Source organism: Amblyomma americanum, chromosome 9, assembly GCF_052857255.1.
Source record: "Amblyomma americanum isolate KBUSLIRL-KWMA chromosome 9, ASM5285725v1, whole genome shotgun sequence".
Classification (NCBI taxonomy): domain Eukaryota; kingdom Metazoa; phylum Arthropoda; class Arachnida; order Ixodida; family Ixodidae; genus Amblyomma; species Amblyomma americanum.
The window spans coordinates 110,348,106-110,364,017 of record NC_135505.1 but is presented as its reverse complement, the minus strand read 5'-3'; the positions used below and the strand labels follow the sequence as shown (position 1 = coordinate 110,364,017).

The window sequence follows — 15,912 nt, the reverse complement described above, 5'->3', positions numbered from 1 at the left end:
ATTCCACCCTGTTGGACTCCACGTCAGGTAAAACAAGGTGTTGGCCAACCTCCGTCTTCCCAAAGAGAGATCTGTTGGATAAAGAACTGTGTATGCAGTAAAATCCGCAACCTCCATGTTCGGCAGCTTCCAGAGCGCCGATAATGAGAAATGGTTTGGTGGTCATATGTGCCCCTTATATCCAGGATTTCGCGGTAAAGCGCTTGAACAGGTTTTGCAGGTGACATCAGGATGAACACGTCGACATGTCGAGACCATCCACTTCGAAACAGGGACATTGTAGCCGGATATATACGGTAGCGTTTCAGCTACCACTCAATATATATAAGCACCATGTTTTCCAGTACTTTGCGGACGCAGCTTGCGGTGCTATTGGACGGTATGATGTCAGGTCCAGAGTTGATGTACCTGGTTTCAGGAGCGGAACTGCACGAGTGGACTTTCACTTGTTTGTAATAGTACCTTCATTCCATGATTTGTTGTAATATCCAAAAGGACGAGTCCAGCTTCTTGCCCAAGGTTTGCAAGATCACTGTCGGGTGCCCAAGGTTTGACGGCAGATCGTTAGGTACCGGCGATGAAAAGCGTCCGCAGCAAGCCAGCGCGGAATCCAATTCTTCGACGGAGTAGACAAAGACTATCCTTGAAGCCCATGGAGCGGGAGCATCGCTGGCATGCAGTGTTGCGGGTGGGGTCGATGGCGCTGCTACCCTAGCGAAGAAATCTTCGGCTACGTCCATACATTGCTGCGTTCATGTACTTTTGTTTGTGTTCTTCATCGATATGTGGTATAACCTTGCGTCAGGGCAGTTGTTCTCATATGATCATGTTGCAGCGTCTTCCAAAGCAGCAACTTGCTCTAAAACTGCGTTCCTTTTTAGAGGCAGTTTGGAATACTAAGCATTTAGCTTGAGCCAGCTTCAATTCGCTTTGAATTGCGGCAGGCTCTAAGGGCGAACACAGCTAACAGTACCGGGAACCTTATGCTTCATGGTCAAGGAGAAAACGAGTACGACCGCGTTCAATACTTGTTTTTGGATTACCTATTCTACTGCTCCTTCTTGCGATTCTGATGACTGTCAGCCGCATAAGACACATAATGTTTCTAGGATATCTTGTTTCAAGGATGTAAGAACTTTTCCTGCCACCCCATTAAATCCTACCTTGAGGGTAGAAAGGACGAAGTGAGTGCCGTTTTGAAGCAAACATCCCTGAAACTTCGGCTAACGGAAGCGGGTGACAAAAACTGGCTCAACATCACTGATGTTTGCTCGTGAAAAAGCGAAGCGATTACCATTTTTGTATATGATTTAGGACCATTTAGGCTCAAAAAGGTCCCCTTATTCGGGACGTAGCCTAGTATCGACACAAAGTTGCCATCTATTCATACCAGAACATCTCACTTCGTAGTCAAGACGTCTTTTAGCGGAATGCAACTGCTGTAGAAAATCCACAACGTGTTGTGCCCTGCAGTTTTGGTGGTGTTAATTGATTTCTCTCTTGGTCAAAATAATGAGTCGAGCTTCCGCTTATTTGGACAGTTCTTTTCAGGTCTCTGTCATTCACTCTGGAAGCGGTAGTTGCTACGTTGCAGTTGCTACGTCCTCTCCAAAAAAATTCGTGAAAGTTCGTGGTAAAGATTTCGAAAAACCTGATCAGAAAAGTGCGGCTCTGTTGTAGAATTACGAGCAAAACCTGCTGCTGATATAAGCGGAAGTTCCGTTATGTACCCACCGGTGAAGCAGTGAGCAGAAGCTTTGCTCTGGCTTTCGATGGCCTTTGTTTCTTAGACCTGAACCCCGCGTAAAAACAAGCCACCAACAAAGCTTGCTGTCTCTTCCCTGGCATGGCGCTGGATTCATTCAGGGGTGGGGGACGGGGGATGATCCCACCTTATGTAAACGAAAACAACTCTTGTAATGGTGGTCTTGGCCCGCAGATGCACTTAGGCCTTAAAAACATCATCACTATGATAAAATTAGCGAAAAATGAACTGTATCTCAACAGAGCCAGGTATTTGGAAGGGGAGGCACGACCTCTGAACAGTTTAAACCTCACCACGTCATTATTACCTGTCGATGTCGGCATTATTACGGTCTGGCCTGAAATATTTTAGTTGTCCACACTGGTATAACATTATATCGCAGCTTGGTCCAAAGAAATTTGATTTTGACCTCAGTTTCACGAGGAACAGATGAAGTGCGTGCAAGAACCATTTTTTCTTCTGATATACTAGCAGAATGCGTGGAAGATTTATTGGCCTTAATGTCCAAATTCAAGGCTGTCGCTTACTGAGTCGTGTCTTGGTGGAAGGTAATGTAACAATTCGACCATAACACAAGTTTTTCAACATAAATCGGGATAGTTTTCCACGGAAAGTTTGTCCTTCCGCTGGTGTCGAACTTCCGGCATGAACGAGAAGAAACTCGCGTATCTTTAACGTGCGCACCTTGGCGGTGAAGTTCTAAGCGTGAAATGTTACTATTTAACTTTACGGCGGTATAGCCACCCAGTGCCTTTAACGATTCGCACCCATTATCCTCATTTTGTAGTGTGTTGCAAAATTTCATTTTCAACCTTAAACAGGGTACAGAAATTTATTATTCTCTTCATCTCTTCTCAAAGAAAGCCGCCTGAGCTACAGCTATATAGGAGGCTCATGATGCACCACTGCAAATAACGAACGCCAAACGGGCGATACGTTTCTCAAGAGGCAGCGAATGCCGCTGTGATATTGTCACGTAGTGGTGAATGTGATCCAGCGAGCAGGAAGAAAGCAAAAATGGCGCATAAACAAAACTCTATATTTCGGCTGACATGCACTCGCAATGGACGGAATCACTCGGCGGCGGCGAAGCGACAAGCGTGCTCGGTGGTCGTCAACGTAGAATCGGCTCCGCCTGGATGCGATCAATTGAGATAAATCTGGTCACGTGTTGTATTGCCAAGAAAGCGATAAAGCGGTGTTTTGGCAGCTTTGAGGAATGAACTAGCAAGCACTACAAAGATTCGCAGCGATACTCATCCATACAATCACCTAGAAAGCAAAATATATAAGAGCACACACTGCGAGTGCGGAAAAATGCACTTTTTCAGGCGGCGTGGCAGCGACCAAGCGTGAAGAGCGATGCCTACGGCAGCTGTCCAGTACACGCTGGTCGGTTTCAGGCGGGACCTTGACTGGAGACCTCTGAGTTTCATGAAGACCATTCCGACGAACATGGTGTGCAGTGCATGCGGACTGGTGCGCAAAAGGACCGCGTTGCTGTCCTGCATGCACGTGCTGTGCGACTCGTGCTACGAGCAGTGTCACCAAGAAGGCTCCCACGTTTGTCCGCTCGACGGCCATGAGTGGCACGAAGAAGACGACGTCGAGTGGAGGGACCTTCCTCCAGATGAGCTGCTGAGACGAGAGGTCAGTCACTATGCTTCCACCTTCATTTTTGTCTTGGACTGTCGTTCCCTTTCATTTTTGGCGAGAAGAAAGTCTTATAATGTCTGCAAAAGAAGTCCCAGCGCAACACGCGGGACAAGAAATGCACAGACAGAACCGCTCGTCTTAAGTGCTTACCTTAACGTTGCACTGCACTGTAGCACAGCACTGTATTGCGGTATACTATCGTAGCGGATCGTCACATCTATTATTTTCTTCTTCGGTGTGCTGAGCTTTGTATTACCCCAGTGCCTGCCTGCCCTAACTCACGATGTGCTCTTGAAAGGATAAGCGTCCATGGGAAGAAAATACCCCCGATAGACGGGATTGCGGGATCATTCAAACGCGTATACCACCGAATGCTTGATTATATCCTAATTTTAATACACCCCGCATTAGAAAAGCGTCTGGAAATCTTCCCGAGGAAGGGCGTTAGGTCGTGTTCTTTAAATCTGGATAATCCCACTCATGTTAAACTTTGTTTTCTACCTTCACCAAAAACGCTCATTCTTTGCCATCTATCCCTTGGTTTTATTCTTCATGCAAGGTCTGTTTCTCATTGATGGCGTCGTTCTTCTTCCTCTTTCGTTGTTTGTTTGGTCCTTCACAGCCTGAGTCGCATTTGGACGTTTAACCCCCACAAACCATCTTTTGTTGTTGCTGACGAACGCTTGCTGCGAAAAAAGAAATACAGCCGCATCATGCAATAAGCGAGCGGTGATTATCACGTGCAGTGGCGCATACTTTCATTGGCTTATGATGTCAGCACCAATAGTGGCAAGGGTTGAAGCGGAAGTGGGAAGAGCCGGGCAGACAAGGCTCTCGAAAGGAACAGCTTACACCGCGTGCGCCCAATCTGTGATTTTTTCCTGGTCAGCGCGGTGATAAGGCTCTGAATAACTGGCTGTTATTAAAATGGCTGGCGGACCTTGCGTGACCGTTCAAAGCTGTGGAAATGTGTGAAAGAATCCTGCTGTTATTTTACATATATTTTAAATGCTCGATATACATTAAATAGTAAAAAAGCCGCACTATGAAACTGGAGAGGTTACTCGGAGGTCTGGAAGATTTTAACCACAGGACACGTATTTCTGCATTTATTACGCAACTTCAATGTAGGGAATGAGTTCGCTCGTAACACTGTCGCATTCATTCTTGCACTGCGAATCTGTAACTAATCAAAACTGCGTGAAAAATAAAGATCTAGCAGTTAGTTATTTTTTGTTTTGTCATGGTTTTGTAAATTGCGCCAAAAGAAAAAGAAACGATGATTAATGAACTGTCTTGTTCGTGAAAGTCGGTGAGGTCGTTTTATGCAGCGCCTTAGCTGACTGCCACAGCCCGCTGATCTGAACATTTGCATAGCTGTATGTGGTAAAATGAATCGTGTAGAACAAGCCGTGTCAGTCCAGCGCGCTCATGACTCGACAGAAAAACATTTCTACTTCTGGATTTTAGCGACGAAGAGAGCCTTTTCATTTTTTCTGCTCTTATGGCGCACCCCTATACTGTACTGTAGTACAAAGAAGATAACATTTTTGGCAAGCAATCAAAGCGACTGTGCAAGCGTGTCGCCGCTACTGCTGCGCGCATAGTTTTGGTCATGGAACAGTTGTCTTTAAACAGCAACTGCACTTGCAGCTGAACAGTTTTCCCAGCAGTGGTAATTGTTTCGGTTCCATGCAAAGGCACATAAACTTAACACAACTAGTAGCGAAATTTTTGCTTATTGATTCAACAACTCCTAATCTTAAGCCGGGTTGCCCAAATGGTTTGCACTCTTTAATGCTTTAAAACACGAAAACCTTTTTCTCTCCCTTTTCGTGTACTGTGTTCTTTGACCAACGCGTAGTATATTTAGCACAAAGAGTGAATGTCAATTTATAATTTTTCAGAACCCTATCATACTAACCATTGCTCTACCTGGTTTACTCTTCATCATGAACTGAAGTCTGGTGATCCAGTGCGGTAGTAGGTTCATTATATAAACTGCAATCAGGAGTTGTTTCATATGGTAGAAATCTGTTCATTGCGTTTCTTTCAAGGAAGCTTCGGGAGGAGCAGGTGTTCTGCTATGTTGCGCTCTTCGTCTACCACCTCCTCAACGCTTTCGTCCCAGCTTACCTGGACAGCACGATACCTTGTGCTACTGCATGTGCGGCCTTACATGCAGCGCGCAAATACACTGCTGCGCACACAGTCTGAATTTGCAAACACCTAATTTCCCTTATCATATCAATGCCAGATTTGTTAATTCTTCCAAATCCACCCGGAGAAAATAACTCCACACCACAAAAACTCACTCCCTATTAAACAATTTGGTCAATACCTGATGCGTGTAGAATGTAGGCTTCAAAATTACATCTTTGCTCCTTTGGTTTTCAGGTCTGCTTGAGCCTGCATTAATATCCACGCCAGGCGGGCTCCCACGGAAGAATCTGCATTATCTTAACGCTGCCCACATCGTCTGTTAACTTTTTGTTTCTTCTGAAGTCTACGTGGACCACATGGATATCCTGTACAATCACGCACGCTCAATGTAGAGTATATATGCAGTGTACGCAATATATCGTCATCAACCTAATCTGGGCCCATAAACACGTGCGTGCTATTTGTATACGGGTCGATGTTCTATTGTAATTTAGTTACCTCTGGGGTCGGACGCACAAAATTGTTGCAGGTTATCCTTGTTGTCCGTTGCATTCGATTACAAAGTGCAGCGAGGCATTTGCATGTGCAGTAAAGTAGCTTTCCATGGCGATTCTCATGCGAGGGCTCCCATAGAGGGATTTGTATTGTTCGAAGCAATGGCCTTTGTCCAAAATTTCCTCCTCTTATTGCAAACTCTCCCAGATATCATAGAAAGCCTAGCCTTGTCTGAACGCGACCATATACATACGCAGCATGTCCGCAAATCGACATGGGTGCTGTTTAGTGTCGTTCGCTGCTTATGCATACTGCGATGTACGTCTGTCTGTACACAGACGGCCCAAAATCGGAGCACATGGGGAGAAATAAATTCGTGATAGCGCAAACAAGAAGGCATATCACACTGAATTTAGTTTATTCATTATACTACTAGGATTTGGATTGAGTGGACGTGTAAAAGTAAAAATGTGACCATATCATTGCACTTCATGCATTGCAGCTGTCATGTTATGCCGTTGCTGTTTTAGAAGTTGTAAACGATCCAACTGCTCCTGCGCTCAACGAAGAGCTGACGTGAAATCATTAGGGGAATTACCTCAACAACAAAAGTAAAAAAATCAGTCGTTCGAGGAGCAATTGTGATTTTAGTAAATATACTCTTTATTTTTCTTCTTCATCGCAGGTCAAGTGCTGGAACGCAGACCAGGGTTGTCAGCATGTGGCGGCTGCCTCCATGATCACCCACCATTTCCAGCGGGAATGTGTGCACCACTCTACTTGCTGCCCAAAGTGCTCGGTCAGCGTCCTGTGCAGCGAAGTATGCGCGCACCTCAGATCGGGAACTTGCGGCCCGTCGTCTGAGTCCCGAAGAGATCGTGACCTTATGGATGAAAATGCGTCTTTTGCTGCTTTCAGGCAAACATTTGAAAAGAAGGCGGATGAAATCGAAACAATCCCTGCTGGTATTAGCACACATGAGGAAAGGCTGAATGATATGTCTCATGACATCAACGCATTGAAAGAAAATATCAGGGAAGAACTGGCAACTGCGGTACTGAATCCTGAGAACTTAAAGGAAACCTTGTGTGAACACTCAGCGTTGAACGGAGAAATGAAAGAATGTTTGAGCACACGCAGCGACGCAGTAATCCATCTTTCCGCTTGGATGGACCGATTAGAAAAATTACTGACAGTTCAATTGGATAACGTTGCAAAGGAAACTGCAGACAACCTTTCGAAAATTAGAGCTGCCTTCGAACAATCCAGAACTCAAGACAGAGAGAAGGATCAGAACACGTTGGAGTGCATTGCCAATGTGCACACACTGGCTCGGCTGCAAGACACGCGGTGCGAGTTTTTTGTAGAAGGTGTGAAATGCCTCCAAGACAAAGCGCTGAAGGAAGGCTCTGCTTTGTATTACAACCAGCGTGTGTACCTTCGTGGTTATTGCATATCACCCGGGCTGCACTTCGTGAAAGAAGGCGACTCGGTTACAGTGCATGTTCTCTTACAGCTGCACAAAGGAGGCATGGACGACGTTGTTCTGTGTCCATTCGAGCAACTAATCAAGCTGACTGTCGTGCACCCGGATGAAAACGGCGAGCGTATGGATGAGGTTAAATCAAGCCGTTCTTGGAATGAGTGCCAAAAGCCCGAAACTTCAAGCAATCGTAGTGTTTATTTCGGGGCGCCGTCGTTCTACCTGGCGGATCTCCTGAATGACGGCTTTGTGGAAGACGACAAGATTCGTGTCAAGTGGGAGCTCATGCCTTGAGTTTCTCTTCCATCTTCAGAAATAAAAGGTGGCGCATGCATCGCAGGAATGAACTTTTTTGATATGAAAATAAAATTATATATATATATATATATATATATATATATATATATATATATATATATATATATATATATATATATATATATATATATATATATATATATATATATGAAATAATATAAAATCTAGAAAATCTACAGCTACTAATGCCCTGCGATTTCGGTTTCTTCATTGGTTTTCTCCCGGTTCAGCGATTCAATCTAGCTTCTCCTTGCTTTCACAATTCTTTCTACGTAACTATCATTCATTCTGGAAGCGTTAGTTTCTAAGCCGCTGATTGTCCTATGTGTAAAAATTTAGTGAAGGTTAGACAAAAAAGCTTGCCGAAAGCCTTAGCAGAAAAGTATGATTTGGATTTATAATTTCTGGGAAACTGCTGCATAGAGAAGCGAAAGTGCCCCCGTGTATCTGAAGGTGAGAAAATGGGTACATGCTTTCCCGGGGCTTTCCCTGGCCCTGGTTTCCCAGACCTGGGTGAACCACCCTCCTAATCACAAGGCAGCAAATAAGTTTGTTCTCTTTCTATCTTGGCCTGGTGCTTGACTCACACAGGCTGAAATACGTGCGAAATGGGGCTTTGAGTCCTCCGTTTGTAGCCGAAGGCACCTAGTGTAATGGCGCTTTTTGGCCGCAGACGCTCTTGCCCCTTAAGGACATCATCATCAAAAAAAACGAAAGAGCAGTTTGAGAGTTACATAAAGGCATACATCTTTCACCTTTGCCAAATTTAAGCGCCTGGCGAAAAAGTCATGAGTTCGATTTGGTGAACCTTTACAGGCAAGACCAAGAATTTCATACTTTCATGGCAATGCTGGACGTCTTGCTATCTTGCCGCTTCATGACGTAGAAGGTGGAATACCGTTTTCATAGGCATTATGCCAGATGCTGCCAAAGAAATAGTAGACTACTTCGATACCACATATATTACCGGTACCTACAAGCGGGTAAGCAGTGCTAGCAAGAGAGTAACATTGCGGCGGACGCTTCCCACTTATTCCCCTCCTCCCACCCCACCCCGCAAATGCAGAGAGTGCACGCGGCAACTCTTGGTGGACAACACCGGACCAACAATCATGCGGAAGCAGGTAATTGAAGGCTGGGAAGCGTGGTGGGCCACAGCCGCACAACCATTTGGAATACCATTGACGCCTTGCACTCAGAAGGAGCCACCGTGACCATGAAGATGGCCCAATATCAAGTCTGTGCGCCTCCGCACCCCCCCCCCCCCAAAAAAAAATAAATAAAAGTAACTCCGCGGTCGTGGGCATCTGAGCAGCGTCTTCAGAATCTATGTATATACTTCACACCCGGAATGAACAAATTGGAGTATGTTTTGCGCGCTATTGTACAAGCGCTCAGGTTATAACTGCATACTTAATAATTTTTGCTCAAGTTACTTCATGCTTTAGCCGCGTTGTTGTTGGCTTCCATTGTCATTTCTTTTTTGGTATCTTCGGATTTTTATTGGTTACTATACGTATTATTTCATCCAGAAGCTCATTTCCTTTTACTGTCATCACATTTTACTGATTTTCGCTACAACATCTTTTATGGTTATAGCTTCTAAGTTTTGTTGCATACAGACTATTATCTTGCTTCTAGCTGCAACTCTTCGCTGTGCTATCAAGGCTTAGACTGCACTTCTTCGGAGTAAGCTGCAACGTTGTAAGCTACCGCGATTCACCCTGTCGGCATGGAAGCCACAAAACAACAATATATTTCATGCTTGCATGTATTCTCAAATTCAAGAACCTGACCAATAAGAGGGCAACTTGTTGCCAATTGGGTTCCGGAAGAATTAATTTTTTGGGCAATTTTTCACTTGGGGACATTTTTTCCTAGGGGGCGCTTACTGAGGGGACATTTTTCTAGAGACGTATCTTCCGGGGACGTTTTTCCTACACCCGCTGCCTAGACATTGGAAAGAGGTTGCTACCAACCACAGAATCCTGTATGGAGCAGGGACTGCTTTAATGCACGCAATCAATAATTATGATACAATAGGAAATGGCCATAATATTTTTCAGAGAAACTCTCCGCCTTTTCTGTAATTAAAATTCCTTTCTCTCTTTCTCTCTGAACAAGATATACAAATTTGTCACCTGAAATAGTGAGTTATGTCCGGTGATATTGCACCATATCACAGCTTACCTATGACAAATTTTATTCCGACCTGAAGTTCTTGAGGTGGAGACTCAATTGGTTTAAAAACAAAGAAAGTTTTTAGCAGCGATGAACAGGATATGTAAATTATTTATTTGCCTTTAAGACCTATTCGGACAGGCTAGCGTCTGAGTCGTACCTTGTTGTTGGACACTTTAACAAACCGATTATTACTCGAGTTTTCGCGCACAAATCGCAGTCGTCTTACGCTGGAAGTTCAACCGTTCGCTCTATTCAGAACCGCGGCACGGACGGGATGCAACCCGCGACCGCGCACATCGGAAGCAAAGTTTTAACCGAGACACATTACCGTGGAACGTTACAATGCCACAGTCACTAGATCAAGCGCCGGAAACAGCTATATGCACTACTGTCCAGCAAATGAGAGCGTCAGCGCCAATTCCTCCCGTAGATGCCGGAGGGAAGCCAACCAGAGCGTCGGATCGTCGTCATGACAACGGTATCCAGCGGAAAAAAACTTTATCCCCCTATCCCGAGTTTGACCCGAACCACTGCCGTGAAAAAAAAAGCAACTTGTTGTGCTGGTGACTCCGACAGTTCAGTCACGGCCTCAGCCTTATCCCGTTTCATGCGTGTGAAGGTATCAATAAGTTTTCAGCATAAATTCAACTCCAGTCGCCAGATGCGCTGAAGTAGTTGAAGCCTAAACTAGCCTGAGTTTCCTACCCCTCAACATCAACGACGATATCAAACAACGTAGAAGTAGTTGTGCTCGGCGGCAGTCATCTCAGAGGCCTTTTGCGTACCAAGCTGAAAACACGCGTGCAGCCGACTTCGCGCATTGAAAAAACAAACTTTACAAATGTTTTCCGCAATATGAAACACAGTCTGGTGTAATGTTATGAGAAAGACAAAAATAAAAGAAATTCTAAGCATGTTCATGTGCTGCCCCGGAGTTCGGACAAAACCTCCTCAGAAAAAGGTCCCCGATCAAAAAAAATGACCCCAAAAAACAAAACCATTTGCGAAGTGCGAAAAATTTACCCAAACGGGTGCCATCAAACGTCTCATCAAACGCCAGCACAAACTGCTTGAACTTGCTAGCCGAGAGCAGCACATGGTTCATGGATGGGAACTTCGATCTCCCACCCCAGGGTATCCTGCAGCTATACTTCATACTTGTGCCATTTGGCGTGGGCGTTGTGTCGGTTGCTTACGCCTTCAAGACATGCGAAAATCAAGAAACTACGAAGGGTTGTTGAGGTCACTTCGGGATCAGTGCGAACTGATTGTATTGGCTGTGCACCCGGACCTCGTTATGAGCGACTGTAATGGGTGACCATAAATGATGTCAAGGCAGTATTTGGAGAAGGCGTTACCATAAAGGAACGCTTCTTCCACCTTTGCCAAATGACCCAATGTGAAGTCGCTGCGCCCCCAAAGAAGAGAAACAAGTCCGCGCTTGTAGGCTTCACAGCTGCGAATTCTGAACCTACATCCAAACTATACTGCCGAGACGAAGAAAGTGGAAGATTTCTTGCTAGCTATATGACAAACTATATGCTTTTAACTTCATTCTTATTAATTTTTTGACTCAAGATACTTCATCCTTAATAAGTCGTGGTCTTGTTGGTTTCCTTCGTCATTGCTTTTTGATATTTTCAGAATTTTACTTCGCTATGAGGCGTTCTTTCACCCAGATACTCATTGCCTTTTGCTGTCGTCAAATTTTACTAATTTTAGCTTAATTCACCTCTATAGTTTCAGCATTCAATTTTTGTTTTATGTTCTGCCCTCCAGCCACATCTCTATGCTGTGCTATCAGGGCTTACTTAGACTGCTTTTCTCCGGGGCAAACTGCAACATTGCAAGCTACCGCGAATCTCCGTGTCGGCATGGAAGCTAGTAAACTACAAAGTATTTCATGCTTGCATGTATTCTCAAAATCAAGGAACAGTCAAATAAGAGGGCAACTTTTTGTCAACTGGGTTCCGGAAGAATTAATTCCTTGGGGAGGTTTTCACTTGGGGACATTTATTCCTAGAGGGCGCTTCCCCAGGGGACCTTTTCTTAGAGACGTATCTTCCGGGGACGCCTCTCTTACACTCGCTGCCTAGACATTGGAAAGAGGTCGCTACCAACCACAGATTCCAAAGTGGAGCGGGAACTGTTTCAATGCGCACAATCAATAATTATGACACAATGGGAAAGGCCATAATAATTTGGCGTGAAACTGAACCACATATAGAAATTTCTCACCTGAAATATTATCTACACCTATAGTACACCATATCAGAGCTTACCTCAGTGAATTTTTATCTAGACCTCAATTTCATCAGGTGCAGACGCAAGAAGGGCTAAAAGCGTTTTTCTAAGAACTGTCAGCAGGATAAGCAACAGGATTTACTTGCCTTCAAGTCCTATTCCTAGACTGTCGCTTTTTAGTCGTGCTTTGGTGAAGGGCACTGTAACAATCCGATAACTCGAGCTTTTTAACATGATTCGCAATCGTCTTACACAGAAAGTTTGACCGTTCGCTCTATTCAGAACCGCGGTATGAACGGAATGAAATCCGCGAACGCTCACCTCGGCGGCAAAGTTTTAACCGGAAAACATTACAATTGAACGTCACGAAGCCATAGCCACTTATTCAGGCGCTGGAAACTTCCACATACAGCACTGGCCGGCAAATACAGATGCCAGCGCCAATTCTGCCAATCGCTGCCGGAGGGAAGCCAACTAGAGCGTCGTATCGCCGTAGACTGACAGCGGTATATCGCGCCGAGAAAGGCTTAATCCACGAGCTAGATTCGAACCACCACCGTCGAAAACAATGGCAACTCTGTATGTCGGTCACCCTTACAATTTGTCCACGGCCGCAGCCTTATCGCGCTACATGCGTGTGCCGGAATCCTTCAATTCAGAGCATAAATTCAACTCCAGTCGCCAGGCGTGCTGCAGTAGTTGAAACCTAAAAAAGCCTGACTTTCGTACACCTGTCTCAGTGCCTGGGACGATTCAAACAGTGCGTCTCAATTAGTAATCCGCTACGAATTTAATTTCCACCGTTACGCAGTCAAGAGGAACTTTTTATTCGCTTTATTCTTTGAGAGAAAAAAAAACGCGCGACCTATGGCTCGAAAGGAGTTGGCATTTGCAGCACGACAGATAACGAATGGCAGACGGGTGCAGCAGGCGATACGTTCGCGAATGCCAGCGGATGCAGCTGAGACAATTGCCCCGGCGACCGCAGATAATAGAAAATAGATAACAGCCCGCATCGCGAGGGCGGAAAAAGGCAGTGTTAGAGGCGGCGTGGCAGCGACCGAGTGTGAACAGCGATGCCTACAGCAGCTGCCCATTACACTCTGGTCGGCTTCAGCCCGGAACTCGACTGGAGGCGTCTCAGTTTCGTAAAGCCCATCCCGACGAACAGGGTGTGCAGTGCTTGCGGGTTAGTGAGAAAAAGAGCCGCGTTGCTGTCCTGCATGCACGTGCTGTGCGACTCCTGCTACGAGCAGTGTGACCAAGAAGGCTCCCACGTTTGTCCGCTCGACGGCCATGAGTGGCTCGACGAAGACGATGTCGAGTGGAGGGAATTTCCCCTTGAGCAGCTGCTGAAGAGAGAGGTAAGTGACTAGACTCCCACCCATTGTTGTTTTCAGATCTCTTACTGCCTCATTTCGCTGAATGATTCTTAAGTTGTCCGCCTTTTCGCATGTAGTAGTTTAAAATACGCGCAGCTGCTCCAAGAAAGGTTGCTCTGCACCACAGAATCATTTAGGTAGTCTTTGTAAAAAAAAAACTCTCAGGCTGTGGCGCATGAGCCTCGAGCAGCACCACTCCGCTATCGCGGCGCTGCCACCGCCCCCTCCTGCTACTGCTTACATGCGGGGAGGATAAAGAGTGCGAGGGAGCCATAGCCCTCACTCTCGGGCGTCCCTTGATATCATCGCCCGTGAAAACGTAGTGCAGCATTCATTCTGCCTGCGGCGTGTTTCTCTTACTGCCGGCGAGCTACGGCGCTTTGTGCGAGTAATTGCGGCATCCAGGACAAAGCTGCTCGCGGTACTTGCAAAGCTCTGTGGCATAGGAAATTGCTCAATCGCGAATATTCTTCATAAAACATTTTTTGTTCTACACATTCAGAGGCTCAAGCCTGTATATTATCCTAGCAGATATTTCCAGTATGGTGTTGGGTCGACCGATAATGTTTCATATTTGTAATATCTTTCTGTTTGCAGGGGAGGCACTAGGTTAAAATGTAATGTTGACTAGTCCCGGCACACCCAGGTGTGGTACGAAGTTGCATTGCGATATGCGGCTATTTGATAACTATTACTTTAAACACAAAAACAAGCCGCAACTTTGACTACAAAGGGCTCTCGTTAGAAAGGGCCGCGACCACTGTTCGCATGCATATTATTTTAAATACTTTGCAGACAAGACTTCCCCACTAATTAATGACTGCATTTGCGCTTGGCGCTGCCGTCTCTTTAATAAATCTTGAGTAAGATTGTAAAATCCTTTGGGACGTTCTCCCTCCCTTCCTAGCCGATAGAGTTACAACCACAGCCTCCACACTTTAGAAACTCCCTACTCTCTGGCCCCTCTCGATGGCCTGCAGACTACTGATTCCAGATAGCGCCTCCTTCCATGCACACATGATGCAGGCGCAAGTGAGTCACGTGATCTCTGAGCGCCACAGTTACATGAGTTATAACCGTTTATTCAGAATCGCGTAACGGAGACCACAGCCACAAGATGATCCTTTTGTCGATGACCGAGATCTCCTTGATGGTCACGTGTTGACCACTGCCAAGAGACGAACAATAACTTCCTGCGTTTCTTCATCGTGCTCTTTTCAAAACAAGTGTGTAAAAACGTTTTAGCCATCACTGCAGTGACCCGCATTGGGAGAATGCGAAAGCATTGACGCATTCTCAGATTTTTTTTCCCTCTCTTTGCTTCATTGGTCGCCTTTCTTCACATTTGCTCTGATTATACCCCATTCACCTCAATCACGCACTTTGGTATTTCAAATTTGGCGCCGTTGCTGCTTTCCCGTCACCCACTATATCCCCATTTAACCAATTCGGCAGTCCAACGACTTTTGCTTGTAATTAAGTACCTAATTATTCTATATCAATATAACTTTTTGTTCAGGTAAATGTTACTGAGCAAACCTAATTTAACCCAGTGCAAACATTATTTCCATTGATTTGCCTGTTTTCCACTATTTCGCCGTCCACAGTTGTTTTCCCGTCCACTCACTATATCTAAGCCCGAGCTATTTCGCAAGTTTTTCGAAACTATTGGCTCTAATTATTTACCATTTACCCTATCGACATAATTATTTTTGCGCAGCATCTTCATATCATATTCTATCGATTACAACAATTCGTTGGATTCTAACTCTTCTGAGAAGGTGAGAACTGCTGCCGATACGTTTTATTGACACGATGCCTCCAGCATAGCCAAGTAATGCTTTCGAATTAAAAAAGAAATGCATCCACATCATTCAGCGAGACAGTAGCAATAGCCTTGCACAATCACGTTTGGTATCTGGGGCCCATTACGCCGGCGTCAACAGGGGCAGGGCCTGTGACTGCTTGTGGGTAGAGCCTGGCAAAGTACTCTCCCTGAAGCCTTAGATGTCATTCCACTTGCCCAATGTCTCAGGTTTCGCAGCTCTCCATTGTTTTAAGACGCTGGCGGACTGGCCTGTCGACAATCGCCTGACACTTCTAAAATACAGCTAGCTGCACCTTGCTCGGAAGTTCAAAGCTGTGGAGAGGTGTGACTTAATGCTGTTCACAGTTCGCGAAGATTTAGACTGCAACATTTAAAAGATATACTGAACATGTGC

The 15,912-nt window shown here is 45.3% G+C and overlaps 1 protein-coding gene across 3 annotated transcripts in view; it reads left to right on the top strand.

The window, feature by feature from the left end:
* Positions 1-3,111: 3,111 nt before the first annotated feature.
* The window catches only part of LOC144104050 (uncharacterized), a 25,684-nt gene continuing 12,883 nt past the window's right edge, over positions 3,112-15,912 (top strand). Inside the window, exon 1 of one of the 3 annotated variants that reach the window (XM_077636833.1) lies at positions 3,112-3,415. In XM_077636833.1, the coding sequence (XP_077492959.1) occupies positions 3,128-3,415 (288 nt within the window). In that variant the 5' untranslated portion in view covers positions 3,112-3,127. Of the gene's footprint in view, positions 3,416-13,321; positions 13,673-15,912 lie in introns of those variants that run through there. The other 2 variants (XM_077636832.1, XM_077636831.1) reach the window with 2 other exon arrangements.